The following is a 22,371-nucleotide window of genomic DNA, read 5'->3' as shown; positions in this document are numbered from 1 at the left end:
GCAGCAGCCCAGAAGCCCTCAGCACCCCTGGGACGAAAGCAGGAGGCAACGCTAGCCTTCACGCAGGCCTACAGAAGTGCTGACTGTGATGTTGACTGACTCTTGCTTTGCTCATTGTTTTTTCTTTGTCTACTTCTTTGTCCCGTCTCAGCTCCATCCAACAGGAAGCCAGGGGATCCTCTGATCATCTCCGACATTAAGACGGGCAGCGTGGCACACAGGTAAGGTGTTTCAGTTCATGTTTTACTGCTGCGTGTATAGTCAAATAGTCAGAGGAAGCCACTGAATGAGCATCTTATGTAGTTAAATGACTCGAGCATCATTTCTGCCCCACTGGTTCTGAGTGACCTCCAGTCACGTAAATGACCGGCATTTTAATTTGTTGCCATGGACTCTGGACTGCACAGTGCAATGCAGTTCCAGTTCAGCCACTACACACTGCTGGCCACACCACTGCCCTCCTCACACCCGTTCAACGTTATGTGCTTTGCATCACCCACGTGGTCCGCCTCCTTGGCAACCAATGCCACTGCCTGTGGTTATCCTGTCGCTATGACCTCATGCGTGACAGCCCGTGTAACTTGTAAGGACATGCTGCAATCTTCCGTTGGTGCCGAATCAGACACCAGCAGAACGATTTAATTAAATGCAGAAAACAGAGCGCCAAGCACATCCAGTGACTTCCCCGAGGATTCCAGGAGGGTAATCCAACACACAAAGGCATGCTGTGTGAGTGTGTGGTAGCTGCAAGTGAGCAGGGCTGAATGTGGGTGGGCTCTACCTCCGGGAGGGGTCTGTGTGTGGGGTCACCTAGCAAGCCTCACTAATTGCTTTACATTCAGCTGAGATGCTGTAATTTGCAAGGCTGTTATCTAATGCCATGTGCCTTTGTCTGATAATGATGTGCAAACAAGGGGAATGTGGGTTAGTTGCTCACATGCGAAACGTGTGGTTGTTTAAAGTGACAGAAAAGCCTGCCCTCATCCTTACGTTGCCAGTTGGCATCGCCGTGGCTAACTATGCACTGTGTGATTGGCGATCAAACTCTTACTCTTGCACTGTTCGATAGACCAGTTCAGTCTCCTTATGATAGGACTGCAGAGCTGCTGGACTGATGTGGTAGGTGATGGTGCAGTGCTGTGCTCACACATCTGCCCTCGGTACCACACACTTCTACTGTCTGTTATCTATAGCCAGTCTTCTGAATAACAAATGTGTAACACTGTTTAACACATTCTTTGACAATTTGTGTGTGCGTGCGTGCGTATGTGTGTGTGTGCGTGCATGTGTGTGAGAGAGAGCGAGAGAGAGAGAGAGAGAAAGGCCTTTTATCTGAGTGGTATATATCCTGTTTCTTAGGACGGGTACTCTGGAGCTGGGAGATAAGCTCTTGGCCATTGACAACATCCGCCTGGACAACTGTTCCATGGAGGATGCTGTCCAGATCCTGCAGCAGTGTGAGGACTTGGTCAAGCTTAAGATTCGCAAAGACGAGGACAACTCAGGTACCCCTGGTTCTCTCAACACACACACACACACACACACACACACACACACACAGACTCAGGAAGCAGACCTTCACAAAGACCAATATAACAACTGGCTAGTTGACGAGCACTTAGTTCCTGGAGTCTGACAAAAGCGAAGACTAAAAGGAGCACAATCCAAAATAAAGTCCTAAAACTGAAAGAGCGCAGCAGTGTGAACACCAGTGCAGCCTGCTTCATAGCTGCCTCTTGTACCTAATGCTATTACCATTGTGCACATAGAGGCAAATGGGTTTAATCAGTCCAATTAAATGCTCACTTGCTTCTATTAACCAATTGGAACTCCCCAGAGTCTGTTCTTTCTGGCTTAGAGTGTCGGGTCCTGTTGTGCTCTAAGTACCCATGCTCCCCAGTAACATTTACGCACAAGTCACGTAACCAGACCAGCCATTTTTAAAGTGGGTCAGCTTATTAATAATGGCTGAGTGAAGCAAGAACTGTTTAATGTGAGTTTTTGGCGTGCTCTGACACTCCTGTAATATAAGGCTACAGGCTTGTGTGTGAGATGCTGGGGTGTTAGAAGAGTGGCACATCCATGCCACTTTTAGATGATGCACACTTGTGGAGTCTGTGATCAGGCACGGCTTATTTATTTCCCTGCAGCTGGGTTTAATTACCACATGTAAGCCCCAACGTGACATATTGTCATGCTATGTATAAGAATCAGTAAAGGTGAAGTCTATGAGGGGCGGGGCTTTGGCAGCACAAAGTCTATTGAGGGGCGGGGCTTTGGCAGCACAAAGTCTATTGAGGGGCGGGGCTTTGGCAGCACAGAGTCTATTGAGGGGCGGGGCTTTGGCAGCACAGAGTCTATTGAGGGGCGGGGCTTGGGCAGCACAGAGTCTATTGAGGGGCGGAGCTTCGGCAGCAAAGACTCTGCTAAGGGTCGGAGCTCTGACTGCACAGCACCTTCTGCCCACCGACTGCAGGGCAAAATCACCCACAACATACTGTAGCTGCAATCTCCACGTGCAGTGACACATCCCTGCCTTTGCAGCTTGGCAGTTGACCTGTGCAATCATGTTTTGTGTGCCTGGGGTTGCCGGTGAAGGAGAGGCAGACCTGCCTACCCCTCTCCTCCCACTGCTCACAGTACAGTCCCATGTCCAGTCCTTGGCCTCGGAGCTGAGCTACCACATCTATTCGTTGCCCTTTCAGTGCTGCCCTCTAGCTGCTGATGTCTTATTGGAGAAGCTCAACATAGGGAAGGTTCAGAAAAGCTGAGCCCCATGGAAACGGGCTGCCGCCCTGTGGAGCCACGCGCTGGTGACGCCACCTGCCGCGAACACTTCTGTGGCAGCCGCTGTGTCTGCATGCTGGCATTTAGCTGAAAGCACTCTGCACATGCGTTTCTTTTTTTTGCCCTGAGCCTGTTCTATGTCAGAATACATAATTCCCCCAGTGACCTCAGCTCCTCCGCCCTCCCTGAGATTACTCTCCCCTTGGCAGGTCTGTGGTGTTAGAGGGGCGCTCGCTGGCAGGTCTGTGGTGTTAAAGGCGTGCTTGCTGGCAGGTCTGTGGTGTTAGAGGGGTGCTCGCTGGCAGGTCTGTGGTGTTAAAGGCGTGCTTGCTGGCAGGTCTGTGGTGTTAGAGGGGTGCTCGCTGGCAGGTCTGTGGTGTTAAAGGTGTGCTTGCTGGCAGGTCTGTGGTGTTAGAGGGGCGCTCGCTGGCAGGTCTGTGGTGTTAAAGGCGTGCTTGCTGGCAGGTCTGTGGTGTTAGAGGGGTGCTCGCTGGCAGGTCTGTGGTGTTAAGCTCGCTGCTGCTCTTTTGAACCTTGTGATTGGCACCTTCTGTTCTCGAGCTCAGTAGCTCCTTCCTCTACACTCGTCATTTGGGACTCTGCTTTCATTTTAGCAGCAGTCTGGCCTTTTTGCTCCATATTTTGCAGATTTTCCTGCTACATGCCTCATCTATATTACATTTTCGAAATCATTTCCTTTAAGTTTCATTCCTTTTTTATCATCTATTTATCTTTCAGTTGGATCCCTTTTTTCTTCCCCCCCATGTAATCTTTTTAAGGTTTTTCCTTTTTCTTCTTTCTATTGCTTTTCCTTTCCTTTTGTCATCACCTTTCCTGCTCTATTCTTGGATTTCCTCCTTAATCGTCACCCCACCCCAAACAACCCCACCCTCACCCTCTTGCTGCCCGCGTGCATGTGTGCTCTCTCTCTGTCCGGCGTTGTGAGGGGTATCTCCGCTCTGCTCTCTGCCCCCTGCGAGGTGTCCTGCGGGCGGGCCGTGTTCACATGGACGCCCGTGTGCTGTTGGCCTGTGTTGCAGACGAGCAGGAGAGCTCGGGCGCCATCATCTACACCGTGGAGCTGAAGCGCTATGGAGGCCCCCTCGGCATCACCATCTCTGGCACAGAGGAGCCCTTCGACCCCATCATTATCTCCAGCCTAACCAAAGGCGGCCTGGCCGAGAGGTACAGCCCCCCCCCCCCCATCATCTTCCCAGCCCACACGCACCTACGTCAACACTGGAATAGCCGGAACCACCGTGTTCGCGTTACCCGGACTGTAGATTGTGTGATTAGCTATAAATTCGCTCGTGGGTGATTTAATCCAGAAAGACTCGTCTAAGCGAGCATACGGAAAGCTGTTGTTTTTACGAGGACGTGCTGTGTAAGGATTAGCATGAGAGTCTTGTGTTTGGTGGTCTGGAGGATCGGTGCCAGGCTGTGTGTGTGTGTATCTGTGTGTGTGTGTGTGTGTGTGTGTGTGTGTGTGTGTCATGGGCAGGACGGGTGCGATCCATGTTGGAGACCGCATCCTGGCCATAAACAGCAACAGTCTGAAGGGCAAGCCCCTGAGTGAAGCTATCCACCTGCTCCAGATGGCTGGAGAGTCTGTCACTCTCAAGATCAAGAAGCAGGGAGAGCGTGAGTACACAACACGCACTGCACGCCATGCCAAACCCGCACTGCGAACCGCACCACGCGCACCACACACACCGCACGCTGTCATACACGTACACTATTACAGGATACATCATACACATACGTTAAGCTCAGTGCCCCGGGTGCGTCTGCCTGTGTTTGTGTGTGCGGCCATGTAGTGGGCAGTCCCAAGCAGCCGTCGGTGCCCGGACGTCTTGGCGATCTGAGTGACGTGGACGACGAGAACATGAGTGGGCAGAAGCCAGGCAAGCTGTCCGACATGTACTCCGTCACCATCCCCAGCGTGGACAGTGCCGTGGAGTCCTGGGACGGCTCAGCCATCGACAGCGCCCAGGGTGAGTGTGTCGGCACGTGCACTCGCGTATGCGTGAGAAAGAAAGCGCTCAAAACATAATGTTCTCCTGGGGATGGTGGCCCTATTTGTGTGGAGGAAAACACATTCAGAGTTTATTCTTCAGACTTTTTACAACTCTACTTCTTATTAGAAGTACTGCATTTATTGTGCTGATTAATTTAAGCTGTGAAGAGAAAGTCTAAGGTAGGCCTTATCGGCACTGGCAAGCTTCCAGCTCCATCCATTAATTTATAAAAGAATAAATTAATGTTTTGTGTAGTATCCCTGGATTAGCAAGGACTAATTTAGCCTTTATTGAAAACCAAGACCATATATAAAGCGGCTTTTCCAACAGAATTGATTTGTTAACGTCAGTATGGTACGTTATGTGAATTTAACCATTTTAGATAAGAAAAATCAGTAAGAGAGTCATTTCCTGTCAGCCTGTGGCACTCACCTCTGCTTTCTCCCTGGGCTTACGGCACATTAAGAGTATTTGCCTCCACTTCTGTCTGACTGCACGGCACGATTCGCAAGTCCTGGGTCTCATGAAACAGCACACTGTTAAGCCTTCAAGGGAAGTAGCCATAGTAACTAATGGTGCTAATTACCCCATCCATCTCTGACAGCTAAATTTTCTCAAAACTCATTTCACAATATTCCCTTGTTGAGCGTGTCCGATTCAGCCACTCGCTGCTGTCGGCTAGCCTCTGCAGTCTTCGGATACGTAGAATGTTTGCTTGCGCAATACTGTCAGACTCCTTTTTCATGTACAGGACTAATAAAGCTTTGTGCACTAAGTACCTTTCTCCATGGGCCACCAGTAAATCAAAGCATGCAGTAATAAACATTACTCAGTAGTGTCCATTAGATTAATTGTCTTGTATCAGTCCTGTCTGCCCCTCTATAATATGTGGGAGAACGTTTTATTTTGCTAAGTGGTAAATGTCTGCTAATGTGCGTTGGGACACACATAGCTGTTAGGAGTCCTCATGTGAGTAATGCATGTGAATTGCAATTAGTCTTTGCTGCATGCAGGAGCCTCCTGGTCAAGTCTAATCACCCGTCTCATGCAGCAAGCAGACAAAAATGTGGTAAAATGTCCATATTCTATTAACTGATAACACGGCCATTATTACTCCCCAAATGGACTGTTTATGTCCTGATAGACACTGTAAAGCAAGGTGTCCCTTCCCCAGTGTCTGTTAGGACATAAACCCTGCAGTTAACCATAAAATTTGTTATCTCATTAAAGTCTTACCTCTGACTGCTCTCAGCTTTAACACTTGCCAGCCACGTTCTTAGAAACACCTCACTATTGGTGCGTTTTATCAGCGTGCAGACTGTGCACCATCTGTAGCTGTAGACCGTCAGTGTTTAATCTGCAACCACAGGACCTCTGCTGTCCAGTTGCTACCGCAGAGACGTGGTAGTGGTATGGTAGTGGGTGTTGGGGGCGCAGGTGTGCGCATATCAGGCGCGTCAGTGTTCCTTGAGCTTTTGCGCACGTCAGTGTCACTACTGGGTCTGCTGCTCAGCAGCGGTACTGTGGCGAGGAAAACCGACCGCCAGTGAGGAGTTTGTTGAAAACACAAACTCAGGATTGCATCAAATGGGCTATAGAGTATATTCCTATGCGTATACTCCTATGAGGTGTTTCTAATAAATCTATATTTTTAATAAACTAGAATAATAAACTCATCACTGCCAACATATAATGGGACCAACATGCTTGACATAGGTTGATTATTTTGGTAAAGCCTTATTTCGTTAGTTTGCCTAAAGAGAAGGAGGGCTATTTACTGCAATATCGCCTGTGAAAAATGTTACAATAAACTATTCTGAGTGATCCAGTAATGAGCATATCACTGCGCTGACATGGGCACATATAATCAGAGGCGGTGTTGGATCATGTCTGCTGCAACACTCCCACTTTCTCATTGTTAGCCGTGAGCCTCTGGGTCCAGAGCTCATCCTTCTGCTTGGCCCACTTGCCTTGAAGGCCTTAACCTTCCCCCTAACGATCGCGTGTCACCTTCAATCAATTTTCACTTAGAGAGATGATAAATCTCACCCTGTCTCGCTGACATATACCTCCTCAAGGGTGACCTCTCTTGCTCTCTCTCTTTAATTCACTTGCTCCTTCTCTCTTCCACCTTTTTCCCTCTCATTCTCTCTCTCTTCTATTCTTTCCCACACTATCTATCTATCTATCTATCTATCTATCTATCTATCTATCTATCTATCTATCTATCTCACTTCACCATGTTCACATAGAGCACATTCCTATCCCCTAGGCAGTGGTGCGCTCGCTGCTCAGTGGAGATGTGTGTGAATCGTATATGCTGAAGATGTACAGAAGGAATAGCAATCTGCCTGCTAAATCATGGATGGACGTGGTGGTGCTGCAGGACAGAGGCGCCACATCCACCCTTCCAGCACAACTCCAACTCTCCAATGAATCTGAAACTCAAATACCAAACCCCAGCATGGGCGCTCAGTGTAGTATGCTGTTGTTTTTGGTCAACATACAGTTTGTTTATGTTGTATTTGCTTTCAAGGCTGAGGGAACACAGCATAAAATATTCAATATGTGTGCTGTTTTAAGCATTCAGCAACATCTGAGTGAACAAAACCAAAACAGATCTATGCTAAAGACTGCTCAGAACCATTAGATGAATTAGATGGTTACACTTTCTGGGACGTATGCAGGTGTCAAAGTTCTGTTGAACTAATGTTCTAATGAACCAGCTTGATTGGCATCCAAGACTCCCAACGTAGCGTACAATTCAAGCAAAACTGTATGCAATTTCACAAACCAAAAGGTTATTCATACTTTGTGAATGCATACTGTGTGCCCACAAGACCAACATTAACTTAATTAGAAAGCATTCATGGATTTCCAGTTTCCCTGTGGCTTTGAATCTACTTCTGTAATAAGGCTGAATGATACTGAGAGAAATGCCACATTGGAGCATTTTAGGATTATGCATAAATATTTGAAAAGCATAAAAGTAAAAAGAAATGTACCCAGAAAAACTATTTTCACATGAAGCTAATTACCGCTACCAATGAAAAGGATGTATTTAGAGGAGAAAAAATGATATAGCTACAGATTGCGAACGTGTGCAGTATATTGCAGCATCTTAAAACACCTCGGTCGAACGCATTATTTTTTGACCGAAATGATATACATTTGCTGGATCATGTGAATGCTGTAATTTATGAAATCACAGATCTCTGATCTGCAGTGGCTAGGATTGGCCAGGATGCTGACAGCACTGTTGCAAAATGTTAGAGGCCAGACAGTCAGGGCTGCATAGCTGGTGGGCTTCACTGTGCCCCCTCTTCTCGGCTTGTCTTTCCTGCCCCTCTATCACTGTGTCTCATAAGGCAGTGAAGACTGCTCTGTTTCCACGCCAGCTTTATAATGCTTATTGTGAGATACTAGCACACTTCTGCCAGTGTTTTCCTGCCTAGGTGTAATTTCCTGTTCCATTCACAGCTGGGATTTTGAGTTCGGACTTCAAAGAGCAGTTTAAACTTACCTTAAGACCTTTCATTCACTGGGATTTAGAGATTCAGTTCATCGCATCAGGAACAGTTGATCTATGCAGGTGAAAAAAATACTTGTAGAGTGATAATCTCATGAATACAGATGAATTCTGTTGTAGCTGCGTTCACAGCCATTTGCCGTGTGTGTCTGATGGGCTGCTCAATTTCACATACAACTCCACATATTAATAGTGATCTCCGGCTGTTTGTGGTGCGTGTGTGTGCGTGTGCTTCCATCTGCCAGCACCATCAGGCTTCCAGGCGTCAGGCTACAGCCTACGTGGCCACGAGTGGAGGAACGCCAAGGCGAGGCGGGGCAGCCTGTCGCCAGGCAGCAGCGCTCGGCACAGGGGCAACGTCCTGCAGGACCTGGGCCTCAGCGATGATGAATGGGAGCAGCCGGCCACCGCCGGGTGGGTGTCACTACAGCCGCACACACATCACACCCGAGGCCAGCCCACTTTTCCACTATACACTGAATTTGAATTCATGTCAAAGCTACACACACTTGTGATTTTGTCATTTTAATCAAACTAAACTTCATCATAATATGAAACATTGTATATTGGTTAAGAGGATGTGACTTTGGATTAAAGCTAATAATTAAATGTAATTGGTAATATTAATTCCAATACAGAGAAGCTTTGATGGAAATATAATGCTCTGATTTTCCTCCAAAATGTGTATTACCCCTATAGTGTCTCATTCTTTCTCTGTTATGTAGCATTAACCCAGAACCGTTAATGCTAGATAACATGTTATGACATCTACACAAACAGATTCTCTCACAGAGCTGAGCCAACAGAGAGTTGGCTTATATTTGTGCTTTGGTGCGCTGTTCACACACTTGAAGCTGAAAGGATGGTCGGTTATGATGCATTAGAACTGGTGGCTTGTTTATGATAAAAGAAAATGCTCAAGATATTACATCAAGTTTTAAAAGAACCCAGTTTATCCTGTGCAGAGGTAGCAGAAAGAATATAGAAGAATGCATAATGAAGAATGCACCCATAAATGTTGTGCTATTACAGGAAATGACCTGAGGCATGTGAGTAATGGACTTTTGGGTGTATATAGAATTCCTCACACATGTCTTGGAGAGAATCTAACAGCAGACAGTGTGAAACTGAATGAGAACGTTAACGAATGCTGTGGTGGACCAGTGATGACTTTGCCGTGTGCTGCGTTATGAAGTGCAAGTTTAAAAGATGCTTTCTTGTATGCTTGACTGCGCAGTACAGGGTACTTGTATTTCAGACCAATAGTGCTGTTCCACAGTGTAAGAAAGCTGTCTTCATGTGTAGAGAAGTGTTTAGCTGGGCCAGGGCAGCCTCACGGAAGGACAGGCTGACATGACCTCTTGATAATATTCCATTAGCACTTACCTTACATGCTACCTCTTCAGGGCTCAGGTTATTAGTAGTAAAATAGGGGAACGGTAATGTTAGGCTAAATGTCGTCAAGCTAACATTTGGTACATCACTTCATATGGTAATCATCTAACTCCTGCATTTGTAAGGAAAGAGAACATTCACAGAACATTCTTCAGCTTGCTACAGACTTAATACCCAGTTTGTATACGCAGTCATTTCCTTTTCTGCATTCGGCCACTGATGCAGGTCAGAGCATTTCTGATACGAGTCAGACCATTAGATCTTTAAAGCAATTCCAGTAGCTATTATTTAGTGTTGAGTCATGGAGCACTAAAACAGATCTGTAGCCTCAGAGCTGAGGTGCCTGTCACAGTGGCCGAGCGGCTGCCGGCTGCGTCTCAGGGCGCTCCAGCGTGGATGTGTTTGCATGACCCTGTTGATTGAAGCTGCTTTCCGTTACCTGTCTGCAGAGCCGCCACGCTGCCCACGGGCCTTATCTCAGACAGCAGGTGAGGCTCAGTGCCGTGCGCCCATCCTCGTGCACCGCTTCCTGAACCCAGCGCGGCCCCTCCCCCCATGCCTCCACGCCTGCCCCCTGCGGCCGCGGCGGGCGTCTCCGCCCGCCATCGCGTCACCATCTCACTGTGTCCAGCCACGCTGGACACCGTGCCTCATGTGTGTCTCTCTCCTGAGCCCCACGCCTCCACCGCTCAAACGCCTGCACAGCCCCCATTGGTCTTCTTCCGTGCTCATCACCGTAGTGCCTGCCTGCTCGTTGGCCACCGTGGAAGGGGTGGGGGCAAAGCGCTGACACCTCCCTTGCTTGTTGCTCGCAGGTTCACCGTGGGCCATGACGGGACAGAACCGGACCAGGAGGAGAACTTCTGGTCACAGGCACTGGAGGACCTGGAGACCTGCGGCCAGTCAGGGATCCTCCGCGAGCTTGAGGTAACAGGCACTGCCACATACACACCATAATTAAACCATAATTCATCACATCCCCTAGTTATGACAGTCCTTCCTTAACATAAATGACGATGAGGCCATTTCCCCTCACCACCCCCCCCACTACACACCACCCCAGCCTGCGTCTATAGTCGCATGTCCTCATGCCTTCTAGTCTTGTGTAACTGCTCCTTCTCTTTCCAGGACAAGCCAGACAGGCTTCTGACTAAGAGAAACCTGGCCATCTTGGTACCCCTTTCCTTTTTCGGGCTTTGTCTCTGCTTGGAGTGCTGACACCCTGGTGCTCTCCCCTGTGCTGCTGGGCTCAGTGTCTCACGCTGGCGGCCTGCTGGGGGCGGGGCAGGGAGGGGCGGGGCAGGAGGGAATGGGTGGGGTGGGAGGGGCGGGGCGTTGCTCACCCACGACCACTATTGGCATCCACTTCACATCCAGTGGTGCGAAACAGACGTATGAGCAAGTAATCAATGTTGAACCGTCGCATAAGTCAAACAGAGAGCTGTGAAAAGCTGTGAAGATGGTCGCACATACCAGTGGCTGTCAGAGCCCGTGATTTATGAACTTTCTTATCCTAGTCAGCTTCTCAGTAATAGGAAATGGGTCATTTACTTTTGCTCTCATGTAATCTTGAATGAAATTTTTATGTGATTAATTCTGAAGAACACTTACTGAATACAAAAGGATGTGACTTAATTCCCGAGGAATTCTGAAACACTTTTCCCAATCAGTCACTTTTGCCCATTTAACTTGGATGTGGAGCCATATTCAGCTGTTGGTAGTTCAGTGCTCTGTACCATGGGCCCTAATTTCACTTGATAAAGTGTTTGCCTTTGGTCAATGTCACTAGCATGCAGCATTGTCTTTACAATTGCAAAAGGGAAAAAAAAAAAAAAACACTGGTGGGGGGCCAGGGGAGAAACATTTGTCATCTGGTGTTGACAGAATATGTTTTTGTGTAGGGATGCATGACTACATGTTGTTTTGAAAAAGAATATGCATCACCATGGTGAGATGGAGAGTTCAGTCCTTCACTGACATCCATCGTTAACCTGGAACCTCCATTCAGTACAGTTTGGGTGGGAAACACTCAGAACTGTCCAGTGATGCAGAACTGGAGACCTGGGCATGTGGGTTCATGCAAAGCATGATGGGAGAGCCAGTGCAAGGCTTTTTTGTCCTATTCTTTCAGTCTTGTGTAGCCATGTACTCTCAAACTCAGCTCTCTAATGTCTAGAAGATTTCTAACTTCAAATGATACTACCAAACATCTGTAATGACCAAAATGCATCCGGGTTGTAACCTGTAAGTGTGATTAGTCTTTGCCATGATTTGCCATGGTGGACATCTCTGAGACTGCACTAGGTGCTCTTCTCCTGTCTGCCAAAATGCATGTTAGCAAGAGTGTTTGTGCATTTTGGTCATTTGATGTACAGCAATGAATGAGGAATGATTTTTGACAAGCAACCAGAGGAGGGGTTGTGCGGCGTTCTGCCGCTGCGTTTGTACGTCTCCATGAATTTTGCCCAAAGGGGTCTAGATTAAGCAGCAGCCCATCACACGTGTGTGTGTGTGTGCGCGCGTGTGCATGTGTGTGTGCGTGTGCTTGGCAGTCTAATCACATTTACCCCATACTCTGCACATGAATATATACATACTAAACACTGTGCCATGGCCATGTGTGCTGAGCCCCTCTGAGGTGCCCTGGCTGTGCTTGTGTCTAGGCTACCATCATGTCTGGGAGCACGCTAAGTCTGAACCAGGAGCCCACGCAGTCACGGAGCCACCTGGGCAGGCAGGCCAGCTTCCAGGAGCGTGGCAGCGGCAGACCGCAGTACACACAGGCCAGCCGCAGCAACACGCTGCCCAGTGACGGTGGCCGCAAGGCTTTTGCCATGAAGAAGATGAAACAGGAGGTCCAGGACATTATGTCGCCGAACCCAGTGGAGCTACACAAGGTGGCCATCGCTGCTAATGCTATGAGTACTAACACCACAACGATACTCCAGGGGGCTTTTGTAATACTGCTTGCAAAGCTGTCTGGAATATTTTTCTTCAGATTCTGTTGCCAGTTCGGTTTATGAAATCGTCCTCTGCCCTGGTTGAAGGGTTCCAGTCTATGTGCGGTAACGCATGGCTGATTGCTACCTCATTACTGCAGGTGAGTCTGTTCAAAGAGTCGGACCTGGAGGACTTTGGCTTCAGTGTGTCTGACGGGCTCCTCGAGAAGGGCGTCTACGTCAACAACATCCGTCCAGGAGGGCCCGCTGAGGGGGCAGGGCTGAAGCCCTATGACAGGTTACTGCAGGTACGCTGCCACATTCACGCACATTCACACACTGCATGGAACAGTTCTTAACATAACGCAAATGGCTTCATCTGGCTTGGCTAAGACCATGTAAGACCAACCAACGGAAAATCTTTTATCTTAATTTCCCTATGTGTTTTAATCCCTGTTTTAATGTTAAGTACTTTGTAAAATGTAAACTATTTATTTATTTATTTATTAGTTTTATTAATACAGTGGCTTGAAGGAGAGTGGCGCTTCCCATGTAGTCTGAAACACCAAAGGTCTCATTAGCATAGCTGTCTGATCTTCATTCCAAGTGCAGAACTATGACTGAAATGCAACAAAGGTTGTTGAATCTAACCGTAGTGTTAACAGCTTCCAGACATATGCAAATGTTATCTTGTGTTTTCTAAATGTCACTGTAGTGGATGAATAGGTTCCATGTCAAGTGGCTTTGATTACAGTGCAGATTTTTTGGAGAGGTTTTGTGTCTCCCATCTTTCTGATTAAACCATGCTGCAGTGCTAACTTAACCATATGTAGTTGGTGAGCATGTTTGATTTCATGCATTTCTTTGTGTTCCTTCGCAGATCAACCATGTTCGCACCAGAGACTTTGACTGCTGCTTGGTAGTTCCCCTCATCGCAGAATCTGGAAACAAACTGGACCTAGTGATCAGCCGGAACCCGGTTTCCGCGCCACCCTCAGAACTGAACCAGCAGCCCAATGAGGAGCCAGAGGGCTGGACTGACCTCAGCGAGCCCCTCAGCCAGCTAGCAGCTGACCAGGAGACGACCCAGCAGAGCTCCAGGCTAGTGGGGGCAGAGGACAGAGATCTCAACAAGACATTATAGCAGAATCCCCTCCCCCCCTTTCCCCGGCGATGGCAGACGAGTGCTCCTCATGGTGCTAACCGAACCCGTCCTGACGGCTCCCCCTGCTGGTAGTGAGCAGAAACTCGTCTGTGATCTAGCACACCCATTGGCCCCTGTGCCAGAACATAAGTCACGCTGGCAGAAAGGCGTCCTTGCCATGCCTGCTGGGTGCGTGTTTGCGCCTGTCAAACTGACACTACTGATGGAGGAATACCATACTAACCTCTTGGAGTACTGAATTTGAAAAAAATAGAGAAAATCTGAAATTGAAACAGTGCCATGCCTCATTTTTATTGCCAACCAACAAGTAGTTTTAGGGAAAAATATGAAACAAAAGGAAACTTTGACATCGTTTACACATGATGGTGACATTTCTCTTTGTACTCTCTGGCTGCTCGGTGTGTGTGTGTGTGTGTGTGTGTGTGTGTGTGTGTGTGTGTGTCCCTGTTTTTGAAATTCTGCATGTGTGTGTGTAAGCAAGACATTCTTAGTCTTGGCCAGAGCAGTCCCTGCATTCTCTGTTTGCGAAGAGTCCCTTGTTCCAGCCTTAGGTGTCCACCTTGTCCTTTGGAAACAACTCCCCCAGACTCTCTCTGGGTCTGTTTTTTTGTAGGACTAAACCCACATGTGTGTGTATAGTGAATAGCACTGTAACTCCTCTCAACTGATGCCAGGGTCTTTTCTGCCTGTCTCACTCAGCAGGAAAACAGTCTGACAATTTCAGTGACATGAACCCAAAAGCCATTTTCCGAACGTGGCAAAAGCGAGTCATAGTGGCTTGCATAGTGTAATGCATGAGTCCTTTTGAAATATTTTGTAATGGTAGAAGTACTATTGTACAAAAAGAGTACTTAATTACATGCAGATTAAAAAAAAAAGTTTGACTATCCCAAATACCATCATTTGATTTCAGGTGTTACTCATATAAGTAATAATCTGAGGTTTGGATCATTTCAACGTGATATTAAAGGGGTGACACAAAGGCACCTTATCCTTAAATTGGGAATATATCTATTTTTATTAGTAGAGGCAATTGATGTATAAGTGACCAATGAGCAATCGGAGTGGTGGTGGGGATGCGTTCCACGGTTGGCAAGCATGGCCCTTGCAGGAAGCTACTCGAGTGCAGATCGCGAAGACGCTGGGATACAGATGGTGTGTTTCATTTCGAACAAGCCGTTGCTAAGTGTCTAACATAGGCAGAGGGTCTAGTTGAACTCCTAGACGTATCCCATTCTGGGGAAATGTGTTGCTAGCACAAAGCAGAGACCAAATACCCACTCCAGACTGTCCTAAAGCAGCTTCTCTTCACATTTAGAGAATGGTTCCAACAGGCCATTTCTGGGCAATGGTGGCAATTAAGTTGTGGCAGCAAGGACATGGAGGTGTCCTGCTGGTGCCAGGCACATCCAATAAAGGATAGAACAATGTGGAGAGAGAAGAACACAAAGTCCTCCATTAAGGATTTGGGTTTCACACTGTTTGGAAGAACATTTTAGCCACAACTGTAGTTTGTAGCCTGTCCTGTAAGTCTAGATATTTACCCTTCTTTGACCTACAGTACATACGCAGTGTAAGCAGCTCTCATTCTAACATCACACTGAAGGAAAAAAAAATTAAAATAAAAATTTAAAATGTCAAGCATGAGGCTGTCACACATGGAAGGCTCGAAGCAACTTCTAGTCTATACTCTCCTCCCCCCCCCACCCCGGTTTAAGTGAATATGAACTTATGCTAATCTACTGTATGTGGTCCTGGTATGGTTTTGTATGTTTAATTGTTCTTGTTTTGTTTTGTTTTTTATTATTATTTTCAGAGGGCATGAGCCCAAAGGGTGTACAAATTATTTGTAGAAAAAAAAAAGACTGGCACTTGTGTTGAGTCATGTGAGGATGGGGTTCGGCAGATAAGTTGCGTCAGTCCTGCCATAAGTGGTAGAGCAACAAGGAAACATATTTCACATGAAAAAAAATCTCAGAAGAAAAAACAAAGTTAGAAAAGAGAAAACTGTCCATAAGTGAACCACGTATGGCAGCACATGCCTTCACCCACCTGTGTGTGTACAATTGTGGCTTTTGATGAGTGGCGTGACCCTTGTCGTCCCTGCGCTCACACACTGTCTACTCACTATTTAAAATGGCACACAGCAGTCCAGTAAAAGCACCAATCATAACCTCGTTAGAGGAATGCTCTTGTGGAGTTCTTTCAGGACACTGTTTAATTCTCAAATTACTGTGTTTCATTCTTTTTCTGATGTTTCTTCAGGTATGGGTTCATTTCCCAATCTCATGCACTGGTTTTGAGATGTTCAAGCATGGCGTTGCTGAAACATTGTCATATTGACATCCTGAATTATGACTGTCAAGGCCTGATTCAAGAGCAACTTCAATAGCATTGTGGTGTCCAATACATTGTTTTTCCATGACCTAATTTTTTAATGTGATATCACTGTGTTATTGGAAATAATATTTAGTCACATGCACGCATTTGAGTGTTTTGTTTAGTTACTCATTTATACGTTCCTTTTGTGGACTCATTTATGTGGATTTAAGCACTGCCAATTAAAATAGTGAGTATCCATTTTCAGTGTATGATGAATTAATGAATCAATTTCACAAGTTATGTCCCTGAAATACTGTATTTTTATTTCTAATGGACAGGTATTATGAGCTGTAAAGTATTTTTGTACAAATTTAATACTTTGTTAGCATGATCTTTATCGTCTATGTATAACTTTGGGGATTCCTACAGCTGTAAACCTTTGTATGGCCGACAAAAAGAGAAACAATAAAAAGATGCAGAGTGGACAAATCATACTGATGTGAAATGGTTCCATCAGTCAGATTCATCTCCTTAAACCAGCAGGACGTGTGGTCTGTATATAAACACCACAGTGCAGTTAATCTTCAGAACTTGAGGCAAGCCCCTCTGATTTTATTAAGGCAAAATTAAAGCAATAAAAGTGAAGAGTAATTTTCACCTCTTAAGCGCTACCTGCAGTCTTTAGGGGGAGTGCTCCCCCTGCTGGTCATTCATCTCGCTCTCACGTCACCACAAAAGCTGTGAGGACGGAGCAACATGAACAGTCAGACAGGATGAGCAAATCGTAGCCAAGAAACATGTGTTGCATGATTTTTGGGCAAAACTGTGGCTGTTCCTGTGGCAAAAGAAAACGGTCTGGCTGAGACTGTAGAGAGAACCTAAGACTAACAAATATAATTACTTGGAGCAAGGTAATGAAAAAGCTATAAAAATAGGACCTTCTGTGAAATATAATGTATAAGGATGATTTGGGTTTAGAGTCTTTCCTGCAGCCTGAAGTCTTTTTTTTTCTCCTTTTACTATACGATTAGAGCCTTCCAGATGATTGTTTGTGTATCTTGGGTATAAGAGATGGGCCTGCTCAGAGAAGGGACACAAGATGGAGAGCTGGAGTGGAAGATGGAGCACAGCACCAAACCCTACAGGCTATTTTACTGCAGCAGGAATTAATGGTGTAGTTAATGTGTCTCTGAGGAGACAAAGAAGAGTATTATACACAATGCCAACAAAACATTTCCAGTCAACTGTTACGTTGTTGGGATGTCTTGTTAAGGAGTTGGTTGTTCAGCAGAAGCCTGAGGGGAGAGATTTGCTGGGTCAGTACCCTCTGGGGAAGAATTCTTGCAGAGCTAGCAAAACACAAGACAGACCTCTGCTGATGATAATGGGGGTGAAAAAACATCGTATGATTTCAGTCAGTCAGCGTCATGTGGGAAAACACAGATGAGGTGCGTTTTGAGAAAGATTAGTTAGGATTAAAATTCTGCCCGTGATAACAAGGGGCTGATTCAAACAGGCTATAAAGATTGAAACATGACATATCATCATAGTCAGAGAGAAAAAAAAGAAGACAGACATCTAAGCAAATAAACAGACGTGTGGAAAACATAAGGGAAATTTTTTTTTTTTTTTTAGATTTCCTTTATTCATCTAAGTGGTCCGTAACAAAAGCACAACAATAGGTGGCAGTAAAAAGCTCTTCAGTACCAACAAACACCCAACGAGAAGTTAAAACCTGGAGGAAAGGGGAAGCATAGTCACACAGTTAGCTAAATAAACCGTGTAGCCAACATGGACCAAGAAAAATATCCGCGCTCATCGATTGAGGATGATTTTAATTACGGCACGAACGTTGCTACTGCCAGCGTCCAAATCCGTATGGGTAGGTTATAGCTACGATAGGTCATTATTAGTGGAGATGTACTCACATAGCTGGGAAGCTAGCGTTAGCGATCTAGTTAGCTCTCTAAATTAGATGCTTAGCTAGCTATCTTTAATGTCTGTCTGAAACGACGGATTAATGTCTGTAGTTTTGTTTTAAGGACTTTAAAGTGGTAGTAAACGAGAAGCTAGCTAGCTAGCTAACTACTACGTGTCATTAGTTAGAGATTGCGCTAACGCTAATAGGTTAGCTAGCAATGTCTAATTCGCTAAGACAATAATGTCAATTCTGTGGATCTGACCTAGCTAACGTTAATGCTTATACTGTTCTCTTTTATTCCGTTATAGATTTCCTACGCAAAGTATACACGATCCTTTCATTGCAGATATTTATAACTACAGCGGTGTCTGCCCTGTTCATGTTCTGTGACCCCGTCAAAAACTTTATACATTCAAGGTAAAACCGTACCAGTCCCATGTAAAAAAACATCTAATCTTGTGAATGTTTTGATGGCGAGCTTAATCTCCCCAGCAGTGCAATGACTGAGCAAAATAAAAGTTTGTAGATTGAGGTGAAGCGCAGTCTCTTGTCGTGCACTGTTTTCACAGTCCCTCTGTGGTACTGCTGTCAGCAATTGGATCCCTGGTTTTGATTGTTGCCTTGGCTGTCTACCGACACCAGCATCCTATCAACCTCTATTTACTTTTGGGATTCGTGAGTATTCCCTTCTTTGCTTTCATATAGCTTGGACTTGTAAGAATGTATACTTTTACTTACAAAGTACTGTATACATTTACACACATTGTGTCACGGTTTGGTTGCAGACTTTGTTAGAAGCTGTGTCTGTGGCCACAGCTGGTAAGTTAAACCTACTTTTCCTCTTCTCATGCTAAACATCTCTTATTGTATAGGTAAAGTCTGTAACTCTTGACACCTGTTTAATAAATTGGCAGCACAGTGGATGGCTGTCATGTACTTTTTAAAAAAAAACAACGTCACTGTGAAACTTGACCATGGGTAACCATTACTTCACACCTTGTGGCTCATGTAACATAACCATACAGTGGCCATGTAAACTGCCCTAGCCCTAGTCTCAAATAGTAATGCTGAATTATGAGTATTGGTATTTGTTTACTGTGTTTTGTAATATTGTGTGTTTTCCATTATAGGATTCTTAAAGCTCTCTTCCCTTTTTTTGCAGTAACTTTCTATGAATACTCGATAGTACTCCAGGCCTTCATCCTCACAACCGCTGTATTTGCTGGCCTGACTGCATACACTTATCAGTCAAAGCGGGACTTCAGCAAGCTTGGCGCCGGGTAATTCTCCTCTTACATCTTCACTGTGTGTTGATCATAGAATCCCAAAGTCTCACACTCAAAGTACCATCTCCTTTGCCAGGTTGTTTGCTGCCCTGTGGATCCTGATCATTGCCAGCTTTATGCGGGTGAGTGCAGATTCTGGGAACGCCTAATGTCATGGGTGGCTATTCAGCCTTAGTTTGCTCTGAGAAAATTCCATCACAGTGCTGTCGTTTCAATGATCCAGCCTCTTGTATTTGCTGACTGGATTCTCTCATTGTTCGGCAGCTGTTCTTCCACAACGACACGGTAGAGCTGGTATTTGCCGGTTCCGGCGCCCTGATCTTCTGCGGCTTCATCATCTACGACACCCACCTGCTCATGCGCAAGCTGTCGCCCGAGGAGCACGTGCTGGCCTCCATCAACCTCTACCTGGACATAGTCAACCTCTTCCTGCACATCCTGCACATCCTCGACTCAATGAAGAAACACTGAAAGTCTGCATGTCCACCCCATCACCTCGTCCCACCCCAGTCCCACCCAAATCCCACCCAAATCCTGCCTTCACCCCACCCCCTTAGGCTCAGCTTCTACAAGATGACAGGTGAATATAGAGTAATGCCATGTTGGTAAAGTTGGATGGATGGATGAATGAATGAATGAAATTAATCACAGCACTTTTATGGACTCTTTTTTTTTTTTCTCCATATATCTTTTTTGTTTTAAAAGTATGTATTATAACCTGGGTGTAATGCCCCTTATTCTCTTTATTCAAAAATGATTTCGAGTTGGTGTTAAAGCTTTTTTGGAACTTGATATAAAGCCAAATGTCATTGCTCTTGCATGCTTAACTGTGCCTCCAATGTATTCTGAAATATGTGCAGCAGTTGAGTTTTCTAGTCCATTATAGTTACACTTATTCAAAATATTGTAATACTTCCGATCTCAACTCGGAGCATGACTCGGTGGGTGTACAGTTCTGAATAGGGACCACTTGTGATTTGTATTTGTTTACTCTTGTGAGATTAGTCTGTTGATTCCGTGGATGTGATCACTCCTTAATGGTTTTTGTACTGGTGAACAGGGAACAAAATATTAATTCTGAGCAGTGGTTGGTGAGCTTTGGATGATTATGGTAATCTTTGAATATCCGCTTTTAGTGTATAACCATGGCATATGTTTACTCATTCAGGAAACAAGGCAGTACTAATCAGTTAAATGTGTTCAGAAAAGCTACAGTGCAGCTGAAACATTTGACTATTGTTTATTTCATATGGAATAATTTCATATAGCATAAAATCCATATTTCTTACAATCTCCAATTGCTTATGCAATAGTAAAACCGATGTGACATTCTTAAAAATGGAGCATAAACTATAATGAGGACACTGCCGGTTTTGGTGTTGTAATATTTGTCATGGCAGCGTCATCCACTCATCTTTTGGGACTAACCTGTTTATGATGACAGCAGTCCTGTAAATGAGATACAACAGAGTTCTTGAAAATAATGTTAAAAGTACCTGCAGTGCTGTTTTGTATGTCTGCCATTGTCTTTGGATATTATGCTGTGAATATCCTGGAAGGGGACTTCACTAGGCTTTGGATTTAACTTTAATTTATTACCACAAGTGCAATACTTATTTTACTGGGGACATCCAAATAATTGTTTAATAGTTTCAATCAACTGAACTGTAATGAATGGAAATTAAAATATTTAAAAACAAATATACCAAAACGTTTGAGCCTCCAGTATTCATTCCTGTAATATGGTCCGTCACTTTCTTCTTTGTCGCTTGTACTAAACATTCGCGAAGCATGTATCTACTCATTTCTACCTCTTTATATGTTATTTGGGTGTAATATTTTGACTGAAAAATGAACAAGACGTAGCCTATTATATAAATACCAGGCCAAAAGTCGGAGTTTTACTTTCTCTTTCGCTTCCAGTAAATAGTCAATCTGCATGCATTCTTGAAAGGCAAAAACATCAGTTTTGCAGACCTCGTGTTTTTAAACTATGGAGCCACGATTTATTGCAGTAAATTAGGTGTGCGTCGGATGTCCTTTCTCAAAAATTCGGGGATTTCAAGTTTGTCGATATCTTCTTTTCTCACCAGTTTTCGGATGAGCTTTGAGCAGTATTCTTGTAAGGAGTACACTGTTACAAGAGAACCAAACGGGGAAAAAATAAACGTTTTGCATAATAAGCGCAGTACACAGTACACTGGACACGACAGGCCGCAGAAGAGGCGCACCGGGGGCGGTAATCGTAACCGTGCGGAACAGCGGGTTGCCGTCATCTCCATATAGCGCAGCTGCTGGAAAATAAACCTCGCCAAAGTTTGCCAGCAGTTTTGATCCGTCTGATGCTCGAAAAATCCAGGGATGTGCTGGGAGGAAAAAAAGCAAACATCGTCACCGAGATATACGTTTGTAATCTAAATTTCCCACAAATTTGATTCTAAAATTGATGTGGTTTGGGGTATCCCGTTGGCAGGCCACATACTCAGAAATGTATTCATTTTAAGTGTTTGCCCAGGCCTTATGTCGCCATATGAGACTGGAGCGCCTGAAAAGTTTAACCACCATACTCTTGCGTTCCCGCTGGACTTATTGACAAAGTCGATATACGTAGGCTCGTATGAATTGAGAGATTTGAGAGGTTGAAGAGCTTCCTGGTCAGCCATTGTGTTAGGCAGAGAATGCAAGCAAAAAAACAAAACAAAAAAAAAAACCTTGCATCTTTAGCTTTCTGACGCAAGGGGGAGCAAGTACCCCAAGCGTTAGGAAATGACTTTGGTAATGAAGTGAGTTAGCTAATTATCCACTTGCGAACGGGGGGCCTGGGCTCTGAAAACATGCAGCAGGAGTACATTCACCCAAGAGAAAATACCTAAATAAATTTTTTTAAACAATTACAGTCCTCTATTCTCCACTCTTCTCCATGAGTATGCATTTATTTATTTATGCATTTTAGTGCTGCATTCGTGACCAAATAGGAAATGGGAAGTTTCCGACTCCCAAGTAGGAAAA

At 45.2% G+C, this 22,371-nt stretch overlaps 2 protein-coding genes across 13 annotated transcripts in view; both read left to right on the top strand.

The window, feature by feature from the left end:
• The window catches only part of grip1 (glutamate receptor interacting protein 1), a 187,150-nt gene extending 170,503 nt beyond the window's left edge, over positions 1–16,647 (top strand). For 6 of the 12 annotated variants that reach the window (XM_035528228.2, XM_035528229.2, XM_081722729.1 and 3 more), the window contains 11 exons: positions 152–221; positions 1,360–1,505; positions 3,768–3,972; positions 4,289–4,428; positions 4,605–4,781; positions 8,580–8,748; positions 10,545–10,656; positions 10,858–10,902; positions 12,393–12,626; positions 12,830–12,976; positions 13,549–16,647. In XM_035528228.2, coding sequence (XP_035384121.1) covers positions 152–221; positions 1,360–1,505; positions 3,768–3,972; positions 4,289–4,428; positions 4,605–4,781; positions 8,580–8,748; positions 10,545–10,656; positions 10,858–10,902; positions 12,393–12,626; positions 12,830–12,976; positions 13,549–13,812 — 1,709 coding nt within the window. In that variant the 3' untranslated portion in view covers positions 13,813–16,647. The remainder of the gene's footprint in view (positions 1–151; positions 222–1,359; positions 1,506–3,767; positions 3,973–4,288; positions 4,429–4,604; positions 4,782–8,579; positions 8,749–10,544; positions 10,657–10,857; positions 10,903–12,392; positions 12,627–12,829; positions 12,977–13,548) is intronic. The other 6 variants (XM_035528227.2, XM_081722733.1, XM_081722727.1 and 3 more) reach the window with 5 other exon arrangements.
• A 1,218-nt stretch (positions 16,648–17,865) lies between these two features.
• Positions 17,866–21,032, top strand: tmbim4 (transmembrane BAX inhibitor motif containing 4). Its single transcript, XM_027002249.3, has 7 exons — positions 17,866–18,037; positions 18,385–18,493; positions 18,646–18,751; positions 18,862–18,895; positions 19,239–19,356; positions 19,439–19,484; positions 19,627–21,032. The coding sequence occupies exons 1-7, from the start codon at positions 17,947–17,949 to the stop codon at positions 19,831–19,833; spliced, it is 711 nt and encodes a 236-aa protein (XP_026858050.3). The 5' UTR covers positions 17,866–17,946; the 3' UTR covers positions 19,834–21,032.
• The last annotated feature ends 1,339 nt before the right edge of the window (positions 21,033–22,371 follow it).

This window comes from Electrophorus electricus, chromosome 11, assembly GCF_041902795.1.
Source record: "Electrophorus electricus isolate QZ-2024a chromosome 11, ASM4190279v1, whole genome shotgun sequence".
Taxonomy (NCBI): domain Eukaryota; kingdom Metazoa; phylum Chordata; class Actinopteri; order Gymnotiformes; family Gymnotidae; genus Electrophorus; species Electrophorus electricus.
The sequence above is the reverse complement of the archived record's forward strand: the minus strand, read 5'-3'. Positions and strand labels throughout refer to the sequence as shown.

What these genes read in the sequence shown, in the direction of transcription:
- tmbim4 (XM_027002249.3), top strand. Translation starts at nt 17,947, where the DNA reads ATGGACCAAGAAAAATATCCGCGCTCATCGATTGAGGATGATTTTAAT. An exon ending in CAGCGTCCAAATCCGTATGG is followed by an intron (nt 18,038 to 18,384) that starts GTAGGTTATAGC and finishes ATTCCGTTATAG; the next exon opens with ATTTCCTACGCAAAGTATAC. An exon ending in TCTATTTACTTTTGGGATTC is followed by an intron (nt 18,752 to 18,861) that starts GTGAGTATTCCC and finishes GTTTGGTTGCAG; the next exon opens with ACTTTGTTAGAAGCTGTGTC.